This window comes from Halichoerus grypus, chromosome 10 (assembly GCF_964656455.1).
Source record: "Halichoerus grypus chromosome 10, mHalGry1.hap1.1, whole genome shotgun sequence".
Lineage (NCBI taxonomy): Eukaryota > Metazoa > Chordata > Mammalia > Carnivora > Phocidae > Halichoerus > Halichoerus grypus.
The window spans coordinates 22,006,096-22,024,193 of record NC_135721.1 but is presented as its reverse complement, the minus strand read 5'-3'; the positions used below and the strand labels follow the sequence as shown (position 1 = coordinate 22,024,193).

The 18,098-nt window shown below is 40.8% G+C and overlaps 1 protein-coding gene across 2 annotated transcripts in view; it reads right to left on the bottom strand.

Annotated features, from left to right (window-relative positions):
* Nucleotides 1-18,098, bottom strand: part of BABAM2 (BRISC and BRCA1 A complex member 2) — a 392,539-nt gene that overhangs the window by 245,723 nt on the left and 128,718 nt on the right. For both annotated transcript variants that reach the window (XM_036090220.2, XM_078056121.1), the window contains exon 6: nucleotides 7,632-7,706. In XM_036090220.2, coding sequence (XP_035946113.1) covers nucleotides 7,632-7,706 — 75 coding nt within the window. The remainder of the gene's footprint in view (nucleotides 1-7,631; nucleotides 7,707-18,098) is intronic.

The following is an 18,098-nucleotide window of genomic DNA, read 5'->3' as shown; positions in this document are numbered from 1 at the left end:
TGGAGCTACCTCAGTTCAAGGTTCTCCTTCTGTCACCCACTGGGTCACACTAAGATCCCCCTTAACATCACTCTACAATGTAAGTCAAGGAAAGAGAAGAAGGGCCTGGATCCCATCTCTGCCCCCCTCACTAACTTCTCAGCCTCTAACAGCTTCAGCGTCATCCCCACTTCCGAGTCCACCTGAACCTCCTCACTTCAGTTAAAACAAAAGGACTCGTGTATTAACACAATTAACTCTCTTACAGTGGCAGGGAGTTTCAGCATCCCTTCCCATCTCCGGCCATCTTGACAGAGAATTACACACCACAAAAGGCTGTCTTCAGCTCCCCCACATTGCCTTCACCTCTTTACCACTGTCACTACTTGATTCCGTTCTGACTACCTTCTCTCTTCTTTGTGCTGTCCCCGGAGTCCCTATGCACTGCATCTCCCACTTTCACCTAATTCGGTGACATCCACGTCACCCTCCTCCTTTGTCCTACTCACTGCAGGGCTTCACAGAGCACATCAACATGTCACCTCTGAAAAACCCTCCAGACAGATTTGCCTTGGAACGCAGACCACTGCAGCTCTCACTTGAGTGTCCTTCCTCAATCTCATTTATTCTTTCTACGTCAGGACAGATCTCAGGAGCCCTAGCTTCCCGTTCTAGATTCTAATCTAGCAATACAGAGTGTTTCTGGCTGCAGTGTGGTGTGCTGGAAAGACCACTGACTTTAGAGCCAAGGAATCTGCCTCTAAATCCCAGTTCCACAAATTGCTACCTGGATCACTTACATAATGGTGCCTCCAGAGTCCTTATGTATTTAAAAACATGGAGGGAGGGGCGCCTGGGTGGCTCAGTTGTTAAGCGTCCGCCTTTGGCTCAGGTCATGATCTCAGGGTCCTGGGATCGATCCCTGCATTGGGCTCCCTGCTCAGCGGGAAGCCTGCTTCTCCCTCTCCCACTCCCCCTGCTTGTGTTCCCTCTCTCGCTGTCTCTCTCTCTGTCAAATAAATAAAATAAAATCTTCAAAATAAAATAAAATAAAAATAAAAACATGGAGGGGAAAAAAACGACTTCACAGAGTTGTTGAGAATATTAAAGGAGATAACGTATATACAGCACCTAGTCTGATTCCTACAAACAGTATATATTCAATACCAATAGTCCTTTTCCTCACTCCCAGCCTTCTAAGCTTAGCACTGCCAGCCCATTAATAAATGAGGCTGGAGGCACGAGAGCGGGGCGCAGTCATGCCATCATCGTGCCAATAAATCCATTTACATCTGAGTTTATTGAGCCAAAGTAGAAATCCATAGCTTCTACTTAGAGCAGCAGTTCTTAACCCTGGGTGCACATTAAAATTACCTGGGGGATTTTTAAAATATAAGAATATTTGGGCTTTACTGCCAAAGATTCTAGTTCCATTGACCCGAGGTAGGGCCAGGGTATCAAGTGTGGCCCACCATGAGAACCACTGATTAAAATTAACTGGCATCATCCAGAGTTAAATGGAACCCACGCGCCCTTGGCACTTGTGACCCACTGTTACAAGTTCCCCCCAGACTAGACAGAATAGATGCAATCTCCCCAAATTCACTTTGGTTCCATAGATTCCTAAAATAATCTCAGTGAACCAAGCCACTTCATATGGATCCCTATCACTTAATATGACAGCAATCAAGGTGGAAAAGTATCCAATAAATATGTAATAGAATTCTGGAGCATCATACCTCCCAAAGGAAAACACAATACACACACCACACCTCAGGAGATAATTTTAAAATATACTTTCTATGCCCTAAAATACCCAAAAATCTAGGCCTAAACTGCTTTCTGCACGAAATTATACATTAGTTATCTTTCAGTTAGTGGTTCCAGTCATGAATTCACCAGCCTTATGAACAGAATGTGTATATGATGGTTAACTTTGTTTCAACTTGTCAGGGCTAAGCAATGCCCAGATAGCTGGTAAAACGTGATCTCTGGTTGTTCCTTTGAGGGTATTTCAGGAAGAGATTAGTATTTGAATCAGCAGACTGAGTAAAGAAAATCCACCTTCACTAATGGGGGTGGGCATCATCCACTCCTTGAGGGCCCAAACAGAACAAAAGGCTAAGGATGAATCCCCCACGCCCCACCCCACCAGCCTGCCTGTCTCTCCTCCACCCCCCTCCTCCTGCTCTCCTCCTTTCCCCTTTCCCTTCCCCTCCTTTGAGGCAGGAAGTCCATTTTCTCTGCCCTTGAACAGCAGAACTCCTGGTTCTCTCGCCTGCACACTCCACGACTTACACCACTGCCTCCTCTCCTCCCCTGGTTCTCAGGCCTGTCCCAGTTCTCTAGCCTCCGGATGGCACACTATGGACTTCTCGGCCACCATAACCTTGGGAACCAATTTTGTAAGAAATCTCCTCTTACATATATTCAATTTTTTCTGTTTCTCCGGAGAACACTGACAAATACAGAATGGTTCCCTAGTTCAGAATCAGCGTCTGCATATCTGAAGGCAAAATGCAGTGTCAATCCATCCACTGCTCTCACAGCCCAACAATCAATGACCGCCCTGTGCTCTGGGGAGTTGTATCTACCTGAGATATTCTTCAGAACACCCTTGTGCAGCCCACCTGGCTACCAGGCTGCCATGGCCACCACACGGAGGCATTCTGTTTGGCCAGCAGTAGTTTAAAAAAATATGTATCCACTGCTATCACTTAAAAAGCAGCCATTTTTTCATATGAAAAAAGCCCTGAGATTCCCGGCTCCCTCTAATAACATCTGCGCATCTGGCACCACGGGGCCCCTACTTTCACATGGCCACAACTGTGTAGGTGCGGGGCAACTGCTGCTAGAGCTGACGCGCACGCCTGCTGCCTCCCTACCGCTCTCCCCATCTCCTTCGGTAGTTCAGCCAGCCAGACTCCCTCCTTCTCAGGGCCTGCCTGGCCCCATGAGCACCTGCGGTTGCTAACGTCCGCGTGACCGGGGAGGCAGCTCCTACACAGGATAACCTCAGCACGCAAGTCGTCTTAGAGGTTCTCCTCCAGGTTAAGGACCTTCTTAGACCACGTATGATTCCACTCTGGGTAGCTCCCTGAGACCCTCTGCCTGTCCTGGGCCCCTGAAGCTATCCTGATAACCTGACCTTAATTCCTGCTTTCTGCCTCTGTTTGACACAGGGACCTGTGTGCCACCACCCGACCCTGAGTGTGCCCTGCCTGATCAGTCTAGCCATGGCGGCCTCTGAAGAAGGATGAGAAGGCTGAGAACCTCTTCTCCTGACACAGATGGCCAACTTCAGCTTTCTCACCTTCAATTCATTTCCATACTGTGTTATGATTCAGATGCCACAGTGGGACTAAACTGCAGCAAGCAGTCCTCCAAATTGTGTGAAGTTAAACGATGCCAAGAAGATTCCTATAGAAACTAGAAGTCCAAGTACTTCAGCAAACTGGTTACGGTCCTACCTCTGGACTGGGCTTGGGCACCATGGTACCAAGTGTAGGGACACTCCCAGCAACTACTTACACTACTGCTATAAAATGAATTTTTAGGGGCACCTGGGTGGCTCAGTGGGTTAAGTGTCTGCCTTCGGCTCAGGTCATGATCCCGGGGTCCTGGGATCAAGCCCCGCATCGGGCTCCCTGCTCAGTAGGTAGCCTGCTTCTCCCTCTGCCCCTCCCCCTGCTTGTGCTTATGCTCTCTCTCTGAAATAAATAAATAAAATCTTAAAAATAAAATAAAATTAATTTTTAGTGTCCCCCCCAAAATGTATATGATGCTGCTCAATCCCCAAGGTGACAGTATTTGGAGAAGGGGCCTTTGGGAAGTAATCAGGTCGCATGACTGGAGCCCTCATGATGGGACTAGCATATAAGAAAAGACTTGAGAGAGAAGCTCTCTCTCTCGGCCACTTGAGGATACAGTGGGGAGACAGCTGTCTACAAGCTAAGAAGCAGGCCCTCACCAGACAATGGATCCGCTGGTGACTTGATCTTAGACTTTCTAGCTTCCGGAAATGTGGGAAATAAATATGTGTTGTTTAAGCCACCCAGTCTATGGTGTTTTTGTTAGAGCAGCCTGAATGAACTAAGACAACTATAGGAACAATTACGGTCTTATCAAACAAAGAAAAGTTAGCACTGATACTTTTTAAAGCTTATGTTTGTCACATCCACTATCAGCAGGAAATGATTACTATTTAGCCCTCTAGTGCAGTGAGATGCTGCCATTTTCCTAGATATTTCTGTATGATGCTGAGGGGGGGTCCTAACTATAAAATTTTAACTTGACTATATTCTGAATAAACAGGCTCATTATTTTAAGAGGCTACTTCACACACATACCATGTTTACAAGTAAGCTTCTCCTCTCCCCCAAACACTATATTCTGAGTTTCTAAGTACTTCTTGCTCAGATGATAAAAAATTTTAGTAGACAACTAGAACTTTTCCTTAGTTATCTCACTATGGAGTATGCTTTTCCTGAAGAAAAATAAAATGCTTTCCCTGCATCACATACTCAGGTTTAATAATTCTCAGAATAAGAGTAAAGACAAGAATATATATAAGTCAATTTTCACCACATCCTGAAGAAAATCAAGGGCAGCATCTTCTAATGACATACGATTCAGCCTCATGACTAGTTCCTTAAGAAAAAACGTAACAGGTATAAACAATCTTTCTCTGGTTTAATAACTGTAGTGAATCTCACACTTTTGTCATTTCAGTAATACCCCCTTTATTCTGAGGACCACAACTTCTCACCATAAACCTACCAGTTGAGAAGTTCAAGGGTGCGGACCTGGCCCAAGTGGGACAGACCCGGGAAAGCTGATCTATGCCTATCTGTAGACTATCCAACATGGGATCCGTTTCCTGCTATATGGACTATGGAAGGAGAGGATTTGAGCTACATTTCCCATTTCATTTATAGTAGTTTGTGCTGGATTTCCACCACCCACAAATAAAGAATCCTAACTAATACAGAAGTTTTGTTTTGTTTTTTTTACTGAGTTCTTATGTAAATGATTTATCTAACCCACTGACTTACCTCATCCAAGAATAAAATCTAGACACTGAAGTCAGGACTCATTTTCAGAATAAATTCACTCTATTCCACGTAAGAACCATATATGCCTGAAGCATAATATTAAGTAAAATCATATCACTGAATATTTAATGGCTTTTTCATTCTAACATCAAAAAATTCTATTAGTGGATAAAAGACGTATGCTTGGAAATATAAACTTGTAAGTGGATGATGGCTTCATGATGGCATAATGAAATCTCACTGCAGCAAATCAGGATGCAGTCAAACTCCATGCTATTCCAATATTTAAAAGGTCTACTTCACCCTTCATTTCTTGGGGATGGCAACGTAAAACTACACTGATGCTGGTGAACAGTATCCTCATCCTAGGAACCCGAAGCGTTTATTTGGGACTGAGACTATCGAGAGCAACCTGATAATCAGATTAGGAGCATCCAAATGCCAATAATACGTAAATCAGTTCCTAATGCAAACTGAGTTTTCAGAGTAGTATAGCCAAATGTTCCACGGTTATGATACAACTTTAGGAACTCAGATCTTAAAACTTTCAACAGGTATTCTGGATTCCTTCTAGGACGCAGGTATTTTTTTCCTGGTTGTTTTGTGCTATACAAGAGTTTCTTGCTTTTTGTTTGTTTGTTTGCCTTGTTGCTTTACTCTCTTTGCACAGACTAAAGGTCCAGAAAGACATCAGTGCTGCAATGTAGGCATTTCATCTATAGCAGAAATGTCATCTCATCGTACTTTGGGGGGTGTAGGGGAAACACTTTCCCATCTTGCCAAATAGGCTCCACTTTTTCCTGTCTGACTGGCAAGGAAAGTAAGGACATAATAAAAAAAGTTAGAACTATTAGAACAGAAAATATGGAAATTTGATTTTGAAGAGAAAAAAATTAGACTAGAATCCAAGAAGGATTTTTTTTCCTTTGACCTTCAAGAACACGAGCAGAGGCAACGTTAGATCCAAATAAGACAACCATTCAAACTGGTAAGGCCCAACAAATCAAAACAAAGATACTATAACTGTAAATTTATGGATTAAAGTGATTATATAATGTACTCTTATATACTACTGAATTTGGTTTTAAATGAGCTGAAATCGAGTTTTAACTGGAATCCACGGAGGTCACTGCATCTGTGAGCTAAGAGTTACCAAGGAGACTGCTTGCCACTCTAATAGAGCATAATAATTGCTAAAACCAAATTAATTATGCTTGGTAATCACAGATCTCATATGTATATTTTCCACAACAGGAGTGTGGAGAAACTAATATAAATTGCTGACTTCCATTCTCACTTGGACTTCATAACCCTTGGATATGGAGTGGAAAACTAGTCAACTGGAAACTAAAAATGAAAGTTTAATGAGGCACAAAAATCCCATGTTTTACTTAGGGGAAAAGAAAATAATTTCCCCACCTTGAGTGGAATGTATAAAAAAAAGTGTTCCTTAATCTTTTCTATAGTCTATAGTTCATATTCCACCAGACCATACTTCTAATCATTATCAAGATTAATATCTAATATTATGTATGACTACTATAATATACAGGAAAACTTGTACAAGGTTTCTATCTTCTCTCTAGACTGTTCTAAATACCATTAACTCTCTGAACAACATCAAATTAGGAAGGCAAAAATTTTTCCTACATCAGACTAAAGCTATATAACTACAGATTGAAATATGGGGCTGAGGACAGCTAGCCATATCTTAAATCGCAACCAAAATCCTCATTTGTGATGAACCTAGGCCTCATGTTAAGACTTTCTGTTCAGAACCTGCTCCCTGGTCCACGTGGTTTCCTTTACACTAACTGTAGCCTAGTCACTTGGATTCTGCCTCTTCGGTACAAAGCATCTGTAGACCTTGCCCCAAGGTGGTTGCTTCTCCCAGCCACACCTTGCCTGCGTCACATTTTAAACAATGCCATATACACTGGTCTAAAGAGAGTCTCGACAGCCCGGCTGTGAAGGTGCCTGAGATGAACTGCTGACATAAATAAGGAAAATGAGATGCCCTTTAGCATAGCTAATATGCAATCCTACCTAAAGACAAAATGCCTATTATTATTACTTTTTTAAAGATTTTATTTATTTGACAGAGAGAGACAGCGAGAGCAGGAACACAAGCTGGGGGAGTGGGAGAGGGAGAAGCAGGCTTCCCGCCGAGCCTGGGCCAGGAGCCCGATGCGGGGCTCCATCCCAGGACCCTGGGACCATGACCTGAGCCGAAGGAAAACACTTAACGACTGAGCCACCCAGGCGCCCCCAGAATGCCTATTAGATAATTTCCATAAGAGTCTTTCCTCCCAGTAAGATTACTAACAGTGACTTTCCCCCAAATTTAGTTTACTTATACTAATTTTACCTTATAAGGAAAATTCATTTTGAAATTACTTTTAGGGCTACTATTTTAGTTTTTAGATAACAAATTCAGTGAATCTTCATATAATAAATACTTTTAATAAATTCATTATCTGAAAAAGATGCTGGCAAGCCAATCATACAAATATTCAGAGTTAAATAACTACTTTAAAAGCTCATTTACATTTAAATAATTACATTTAAAAGCTCGTATGTGATATCACATATTTTTACCTTGAGAAGGTATGTGGGAATATTGCTGAAATCCACTGGCAACTTCAAAAGGAAACGAGCTGAAAATTCACCAGTCTGTAGGACAAAAGGTATAATAATAAGATTAAAATAAGAAATTGATTGTGAAGTGACAATTATAGCCAAGGCCACAAGTTCAACCTGTTCAAACTGGAGGCATTTTCAATTTGGGTTTCCTAACATTAGCAAGAAAAGAAGGCTGGAAAAGCAGGGAAAGATCAAAAAGAATTCTTAAATTATTAGCTACTAAAAGCATAATTAGAACTTTTTAAATCTGCATTTTCAATGTGCAATAAAATTATAATGTCGTGTTACCTTTTTGGGTTTTTTACGTGTAAAAAGAATACATGAATGCATGATTTTTTTTTTTAATCCAAGCAATAGAGACACACCTCTCCCTTTGATTCATTTCTTTTTCACTTAAGCATTCAGACCACTAAGATTTATAACCCACAGGTGACTGACATATATCACTATCCTTTATAGTGCATCTGGAAGTACATACAAAGATCAAACTTCTGCCCAGAGAAAGCAGTCTATCAGTAGGTACCCCAAATAAGATTCTAATTTCCTAAACAATCTATTAACATCATTATCACCAACTAATATTTTTCAGTAATTCTATGAACTAGTCTCCATAGGAAAGATGTACAGAGGTTTAGAGATTTAAAACATTTAACCAAGCCTAAATAATGACTTCTACTTTTTTTTAAAGAAAAAAACTCACGTAAAGAAAAAAGTTTTCCTCTCAATTTATGACGATGGGAAATCATAGAGTTCCTTTTTATGATGGGCATGGCTAAGGTGTCACATTGTTTTTAAAAAAACTTTGTCATAGTGTGGAGAAGGGGCCTTCCAGTTGGGCTGTCAGACACCTAGGGGTTCCAAGGAACCTCTGCAAAGACCACAAAGTAGGGTGCTGAGCTGGTGGGGTCCTGGGTCTTCCAACCTCTCTCACTCCAAGCCTGCAGTTCAGCTTGGGATTCTGACATACTGGGTTTCATTACGACATGCTGTTTGAACAAAGAACTCTGGGGATGATCCAGAACTACTCTAAAGAGTGGATCTCTATCGGACACCTGGGTGGCTCAGTTGGTTAAGCAGCTGCCTTCGGCTCAGATCATGATCCCTGGGTCCTGGGATCAAGTCCCGCATCGGGCTCTCCGCTCAGCAGGGAGCCTGCTTCTCCTTCTGCCTGCCGCTCCCCCTGCTTGAGCTCTCTCTCTCTCCAACAAATAAATGAGTAATATCTTAAAAAAAAAAAAAAAGAGTGGATCTCTATCATTTTTATATTTGGGGAACACTGAAGAGCTCCCAATATCTCCACTGCCTTCTCCCCTTTAAAATAAAAACAAGCACCCCAAACTCCCAAAACACATGCTTCAACACAACAAGCATTTACAAATATTTCTTTATGGATCGGTGGATGAAGGCACATAAGCTACCTACATACCTCTTACAGATGATTCCACATCAATCACCACAGCTTTCTACAAATACCCTAACAACTGGCGGCCATTTTTAAATGCTGACCTAAAACCCTGAAAACACAAACAGAAATATAAACCTTGAGCTCAAAAGATAAAATTGCTAACTACCATCTGCATGGTGGTTCGTTGTTTTACTGCTTACAACATCCTTTAACTTACATCGACCTCAGGCTAAGGACAGAGCACTTCCTCACTGCCACAAGCCCAACCCCATGACACAAAAAGCAGAAATGAGAGAACTGAATGGACAAACTCAACGCTGAGGCAAGCCAGACAGGCTCACAGAAGCCACTGCACCACCAGAAATGCCAGTGGTGAGAAACAGGAGGCATCACGGGAGCTGAGCAGCTAGTCGTAGGGCACGCCAATACACGCAGGCTACTTGAAAGAATAATTAGGAGCCACCCAAGGATCTACACACAGCTCACCATGGTGGGTGGGAGGAAGAGGTTTGTGAAAGAGCCGAATAAAATTCTTACATTCTATTATAGTCCGAGATTACTAGAAAGGTATGGTTTTGGCATTTTGTTAAGCTCCTAGAGGATTCTACAACTAACACCACCTATTGAGTGTGATTCTTTCAACCTAAGTACAGGGGCTCATATACTGAAAGACGTGAGTACAGGGACAACATAAAGCACTATAGAATGATATGGGAGCTTATGAGAGGGGCATCTAGCCCAGTAGGAATTTGGGGGGTGTGGGAAGAACAGAAGAGTCTTCCTTGAGTGCTGGTACAATGCTACAGAGGAAGGAACACTCATCAAAGAAGACAAATTCCCAACCACTGTCCCCACTCTCTCTCCTATATAATCAATTTTTCCCTCTTTACCCACTCACTCCCATCAGTATGCAAACATCATTTAAAAAGTCTTTACCAAAAAGAAAAAAATGTAATAAAATAAAAAGTCTTTCTTAACTTCATACCTTTCTTCAGGTCCCATCTCATTTCTCTGTTCTACTTTACAAAATAACCTCCTGTAAAGAACTGGTCTATATTTCTTCTTTTACTATTCTCTCTGGAACCCTCTCCTGTCAGCCTCCCCGCCCCCCACAACCAGTCAGCCCCAACAGCTCATCAGGGTCACCAATGACCTCCCCATGGCCAAATCCAACAGTCATTTCTCAGTGCTCATTTTAGTACTTGTTCTCTCAGCAGCGTTTTGACATAGCTGATTATTGCTCCTTTCCCGAACATTCTCCCCTTGGTTTCCAGGATCCCACCCTCTCTTGGTTTGACTTTACTTCACTAGCCCTCCCTACAGCCTCCCCAGCCTCTGCACGCTGGAGCACACCACCACAGCTCAGCCTCAAGACCTCTCTCCTTTCCTGACACTTCAGGTGACCTCATCTAGGCTCAAGACTTCCAACACCATTTATATGATGATGATTCCCAAATGTTCTATCTCTGCCCAGACCTTTCCCTAACTTGTTTCATTTATCCAACTATCATGAATGAAACCAAACTCCTGATTCCCTTCCTTTGATATTTAGTCTTCATTTTAGTAAATGGTAATTCCATTCTTTCATTCCTTCAGGCCAAAAACCTCAGAAGCATCCTTGACTCCTCTCTTTCTTGCTCATCCTACGTTCAAAGTGGCAGAAAATCCTGTTGATTCTACCTTCAAAATAGATCCTTAGTCCAACCACTTCTCACCACAGCACAACCACCTGATCTGAGCCACGGCCATCTCCAGCCTAGCTCACTGCAATCACACCCAACTGCTTCAGCCACTGTTCCTCTGGAAGCTTGCTCTGGTCTCCGTAGGCACAGCAATGCTTTCAATACATTAGTCAGATTATGATCCTCCTTTGCTCAAACCTCTCAAACGGTAGAGTTTAGCTCCTTTAGAGAATAATCTGATAAGGCAAATTGAGCAGAGACGTGAAAGAGGTGAGGAAGAAAATCATGCGGCATGTGGAGGAGAAACATCCCAGGCCAAGAGAACAGAGAGTATAAAAAGGGCTGATGCAGGTGCAGGCCGAAATGTTCAAGAAAGAGCAAGGACGTCAGGTTACTGGATCAAATAAGCACTAACACCGATCAGAGGTCACCCCGAAATTCTCTTTTCCTAACCGCTGTAGGATGTGCAACAATCACTCATAACATTAGTAAACACTGAAATGACTGCATCTACACGGAATATTTGTTAAGTCATTCCTGGGGATATTGAGAGAGGTTTTTTACAAGTACCAAGGGGTTAGAAGATACTGCAGGGCGCCTGGGTGGCTCAGACGGTTAAGCGTCTGCCTTCGGCTCAGGTCATGATCCCAGGGTCCTGGGATCGAGTCCCGCATCGGGCTCCCTGCTCCTTGGGAGCCTGCTTCTCCCTCTGCCTCTCTCTCTCTGTCTCTCATGAATAAATAAAGAAAAAATCTTTAAAAAAAAAAAAAAAAAGAAGATACTGCAGAAGGGAGTTGGTTGGACAGACGATAATAAATCAAGCTCAATTCATCTTCATTTTTAATTTGGAGACTCAAACCATCTACAATCAATAAACAGCCATTTCTACCTACTGGTATACAATGTCAATCGGTGAGTTAAAATGGCAGTCTCAAAACTTTCACACTGTTAGACTCAATGGCTCTTCTACATTTTTTTTTTTTTTTTGAAAACAATGAAAGGAGTAAAATGTAGGATTTAAAAATTAAAACAAGTCTTGTACATATAAGGTAATGGGAAATATAATTACATATTTAGCACTTGGACTCATGTGAACTGCTAGTTATTTTAGTCCATGTACTACATTTTAGCTCTTTTGCCCTATTTTAGTTTGTACAATATATTTTTATTCTACCAGCTATTTTAGACCAGCATTCCTTTAAAAACGCTTAGACCATCCCTACTTTATCCCCTCTCAAAATGTTGATCCTAGAACTAATATAAATTTATGTTTATTGGCAAAAGACTGATTTCCACAACTAAATTCATAATAAAAGGCAAGTTGATCCAAGGACTAAGAGGAGTTTGTGTTTATCAGCAATGGACTGATTTACACAACTAATGTCATAATATGAGAACCTTAAGGCTGTGAAAGGAATTCGGTGCTCTGGAAACCACAGAAAGTGCTTTTTGATCTCCAACTTTCCAGCTGACTATACATTCTTTATCTTGCCACAAGAGAATAAAGAAAACTTAGCACTTGTTTCTAACTTAGAAACATTGGAAACTACAACTTAAGAATTCAGTTTTCAGTTCTGCTGCTGATTTTCCCTGTGACCTGGAAGTAATCTCCTTCTCTGTAACTAAGTAAATGCTGATTTAAAACATGTCTTAATATAAAACTTAAGCTATAAATTACATAAGGAACAAAACATAAGTGAAAAATCCGTTCTGAGTTCTACCTCAGATGACTTTTTCTGTGTTTTTATATTCGAAGTTCCAACAGTTATTTAAGCAATTTACGGTCACTCTGTTGCAACGTCAAAGATTGCTTCCATACCAATCTTTCCTGTAAGCTGAAAATGAGACATTTAGATGCAGCCAAGTGAACAGAATAATTTGATTTTTTTGTCAGTCCTTGGTCAAATCTTCTCTTGGATAGATGTAGAAAATTATCTGACCTATGACTGTTAAAATGTCAGCTGTTCTGCCAACTGCCTTAATGGCAATTTCCCCAGCTTAGCAATAAATATGTGTATCCTTCCTTTTTTTCAAGTTACAGTACATTGGCAAGTAACTTAAACTAACAAGACTCTGAGTTTTGGCAATTTATTAGGTCTGAGCTTTTCTTCTGCTAATAGCAGCTGTGTCATGTGACAGGTAGTGACAGGTAGACATCTTGTATAGAATGGGCTCCAAACCCAGGTTGCTCAGTAAAGGAAAATTTCACTTTCTTTCTTAGAGGCTGTTCCCTTGTCAACAAACAAGCTGTCACCTGAAACTGCTTCTACCACTTGGATAGCTACAAGTGAAGAAACACTCAAGAATGACTACAACTTGAACAGGGTGACAGTCGGGTAAGGGTGATTCTTCAAATGGACTCTGACAACCAACAGCCCAAGTCTGCAGACTGTTCCTTGGCAAAGCCATAATTACCCATTACATATGAAAAGGAAAGCCAAAGTTAGTCTAACTAGGATTTCATAACATCTCACACTTTACAAAATGTTTTCTAAGTTACATTATTCAATTATCCCAAAACCCTGTTCAATATATGTAATTCCCTTACACCTATTTCAGAAATGAGAAAACTTGGGCCTAGAACAGTCAAGAAACTTGCCCACAGCCATTGAGAGGGTAATAAAGAGTCAGAGCTCAACCTCAAGACTCAAGATCCATTCATCCTATTCATTACTATGGATTAAGAGCCTAAAGTGTGTCTGTCAGGCCCTAGACAAGGCATAGTAAATATAATGAGTAAAAGAGACATGGCCTCTGCCCTCTTGGGGCTTATCATGTAGTGGGTGAGTAAGATATTAATCAAAATAATGCTCCTATAAATTACAACCTGTGAAAAATCTATCCAAGAAAGAGCAGAGTACTCTGATATTTCAGGAAGAATGGACCTGTCTAGGCTTTGGGGTTCATTTCTTTGTGGGAACTCTTAGAAAGCCAAGTCATAAGACCATGTAGAAAAATAAACAATTGATACCAGCCAGGAAAACTTCAAAGAAGCAAAGCAATGAGAGGGAGCTAGCTACACCAGACAGTAAAGACACAGAAATTACAGGAGGGTAATACTGGTATTAAATCAACGAACAGAAAAGTAAGTCCAGAAATAAGACCAAATACATTTAGTGAATGATTGATGATGTGGGACAACTGCATCGCCATCTAGGAATGAAGTTAGATCCATATTTCACATCATATATGAGGATAAAGTCCAAGTGGATTATGACTTTCAGTGTACAAAATTGAAACCATAAGGAAGAAAACACTGATGAATGCCTTTATAACCTTGCAACAGGGAATGCCTTTCAAATATGACTCCAAATTCAGAAGCTATATAAAGGGAATGATGGGTAAATTTGATGGCCTGAATATAAAAATTTTGTGGATGGCAAAAAACCACCATCAGCAAAGTCAAAAGACAACTAACAGAGGAAAATGTATTTGCAACCCTATCACAAAAAGGTAATGACCTTAATGAAAAAAAGATTAAAAAAAAAACACACAAGAGAAAAACAGGCAACAAATATATAGAAAAGAAATACAAATAACTCTAAAACATGAAAAAATGCTTAACCTCATTCATAACAAAAGGAATACAAATTAAAACTAAACTGAATATCATTTTTTACCAAACAGACTGGCAGAAATCAGCACTTTAAAGATATCACAGCACTGTGTTCTCACCTCCACTGTTTCTGATGACACGTCAGTGTTGACTTAAATAACTGCTCACCTATAGATAAAGTGTCATTTTTCTGTGATCACTTAAGATATTCTCTTTATCTTTGGTTTTCAGTATTCTGACTTGCATTTTTCTTGGTTACGGTTTGTTGACATTCTTGAATCTGTAAATCTATGTCTTTCACCATATTTGGAAATATCTAGGCATTATTTCATCAACTATTTCCCTGCTCCCTCTTTTTCTCCTCTCCTCTCCTTCTAGGACTCTACTTTCATGTATATTTGATGTTTTGATTTTGCCCTGTAAGCTCTGCCTTCCCCTCTTCCAAGTATCAACCTCTATCCAGTATCTAACTGCTTTCAATCACTATCCAGCATCTTCAGGCACAGGTCTTTATATTCTTTCCAGATTAGAATTGTTATGTGTGGAAGGGTCAGTCGAGAAGCTACCAGACCATTATGCAAAGTGGAACTTGACAGAAATCTACAAATATGTTAATACACTGTTGACAATACTGTGAAGAAATAATCACTCTCATATATTGCTGCTGGGTTAATAAATTATTAGTATGAACTTATGGAGGGCATTTTAGAGATAAAATTATAAATACACATAGTCTTTGATCTAGCAGTTCCTCTTCTAGTTATTTATCTTACTTGATAATAAGACATACTTGAACACATGCAAAATGACAGGTACAAGAATGACAGGTACAAGAATGAATGAGGTCTCTATATTTGGGGGGAAAAAAATCCTAAAGTTATGTTAGGTCAAAAGCAAGATGTCAAACATGGTGTATAATATATGTTATCATTTGCATTAAAAGAGAGGAATATATATATATATATATATATATTTGTATTTCCTTATATGTGCATATAGAAACTCTGAAAAGGTACACTAGAAAAAAGCTATACCGGTGCTTACCTGGGGTGGAGGAGGAAAAGGAAGGTGGCTCTGATTTGGGTGGACACAGGACAAAGATGGGAGAGAGACTTTTCACTTCATATATTTTAAGAGATTTTGATTTTTCAATAATATGATTCTATTACCCACACAAAAACTTTTTTTTTTTTTAGATTTTATTTATTTATTTGACAGAGAGAGACAGCAAGAGAGGGAACACAAGCAGGGGAGTGGGAGAGGGAGAAACAGGCTCCCCCGGAGCAGGGAGCCCGATGTAGAGCTCAATCCCAGGACCCTGAGATCATGACCTGAGCCGAAGGCAGACGCTTAACTGACTGAGCCACCCAGGCACCCCCACTCAAAAACTTTTAAAAAGGAATTTGCAGGGGCACCTGGGTGGCTCAGTCAGTTGAGCATCCAACTCCTGATTTCAGCTCAGGTCATGATTTCAAGGTCATGAGGTTGAGCCCTGCATCAGGCTGTGTTGAGTGCGGGGTCTGCTTCAGATTCTCTCTCTCCCCTCCCCCTCTCCCCCGCCCCTCCCTCTGCTCACACTCTCTCTCCCTCAAATAAAGAAATAAAATCTTTTAAAAAAGGAATCTGCAAATTAAAAGTATATATAATGAGATGCTCATAATTCATGCATTCACTCATTCATTCATTCAACAAACATTTACTGAACACCTACTGTGCCGGGTGCCAGGTTAGGTGATAGAGATCTTAAGACAAACAAAATACAGTCTCTGTCCTCGTGGAGCTTAAAGTCTACTCTGAGTAGACGAACAAAATATTATGACGTGATGCTCTGACACAGATACTCAGCAGACGCTCTGGAAGTAACTGAGTTAGGACTCTGCATTTTAGGTGACAGAATTCCAATGCAAACTCACCTGAGCAAATGAAAGATAATTTCTTAAAAGGATATGGGGTATCTCATGGAATCTAAGACAAAAATGCAGCCCAGCCTCAGTTCGGAAGACCTGAATACCCTCAGCAGTTTCTCCTTGTCTTATCTCTGCTCGCTTTGTGCTTTATCTTACTTTCTCTCTACCTACCACTTTCTGATTCTTCTGACTAGATAATATGAGAAAAAATTTATGTGTGACACACCAGTTACTCATAAGGAAACCAACCTCACTTTCTCAGTGCTAACTCCAAATTCCCAGGCAAGAACTGCTTGGCTTCCGTGCCTTCTGAACTAGTCAACACTTCTTTACAGTTAAAAAGAGTTAGTGGTACCATAAATTCACTGAAAAACTAGGAAGCATTTTTAGGAGTGGGGGGATTAAGTTATGTGTACTCTCTCCCAAAGCCATAAAATAATCTGAGGGGTTTCCTGATAGAACGCTTCAAATACAGGATTCTTCACCTTTTTCCTCTTACTACTTGGAAAGAAAGCATCTGGTCCTTTGAAGACCCCTGTAGATCCCTTTCACACTGAGAAGACTATGTAAAGGGTGCTCCCTATATCTAAATGGCCACCTAGGAAATGGGGCAGGGCACCCAAGGTTTCAGAACAAACACGTGGCCTCACAAACAGAAGTGGTGGAGTGGGCACGATTCCAGTCCCTCCTCAGATGCTGCTCTGTAAGGTGGGTGCAGGCAAAGGAAGTGGAAAGGATGTCCTTTGTGTTTCATATGCCTCCATAAAACCAGGTCTTTTCCACTTGATGCACCCTGCTGCTAAAAGAAACATGAATTTCCTACTGGTACCTCGATCATTTAAAAAATAAAAAAATTCCTTTTACATGTCAGTAACACTGAAAAAGCTATCATATTCACCTATAAGGTCTTTAATTTAGGTACACACATACTACTTCTTATGAATGGAGTCAAAATCTGTGATATAAACTACTGCTAGCATGATACTAAGTACTCCTACTGACATACGGGTCAAAATTCAATATAACAAATCCATTATGAAAACAAGAAAAATGTGAACCCCTGTCATGGGTTCATTTATTTTAAATCATGTTCAACTCATAATAGTTTCATGTGGTTAACAACAAAAACAAACAAATCTGTCAGTTCTAGAAGTGTGCGTTAACACAGCTGACTACCACACTACACCCTTTTCAAAGGAGCGAGTCCAAGTTTATCCCTGTCTACAAGTCAAACGACTGTAGGGCGTAACTCCCAAGCAGCGTAAGTTCAACAGGGATTATGAGAGAAGACCCTCGGGTCCCCTGCTACATAAGGCAGACAGGCATCGCCAGAACACCCACTCCATCCTCGTGGCCCACGTGCTTCCAGACTCTCCAGATATGTTGATCCCTCTCTTAGCATTCTGGCCCTCCTCTCCCACCATTCTAGACCAGTGCTCTCCAAGGGAAAGATGATACAACGCACAAATGTAAGCCACACCTACATGTGTAATTTAAGATTTTTAATATTTTCTAATAGCCGCATTTAAAAAGGTAAGAGAAACAAGTGAGATCACTTTTAATACTATATCCCAATATATCCAAAATATTCTCATCTCCACATGTAACCAGTATAAAAATTGTTAATGAGATCATTTTTTGTATGGATTCTTTGAATTCTGGTATGCATTTCACATTTGCATGTATCTCAATTCAGAGGAACCTTGCAAGTGCTCAACAGCCACCTATGTATAGCTAGGAGCTCTTGTACTGGACCGCACAGTTCTAGACATTGTTCCATCAATACTAATCCCCACATTCAGTTAGATACTCTCTGTCACAAATACCTGAAGACCTACTTGAGTTTCCAAATACCATGAACCTGGCACACTC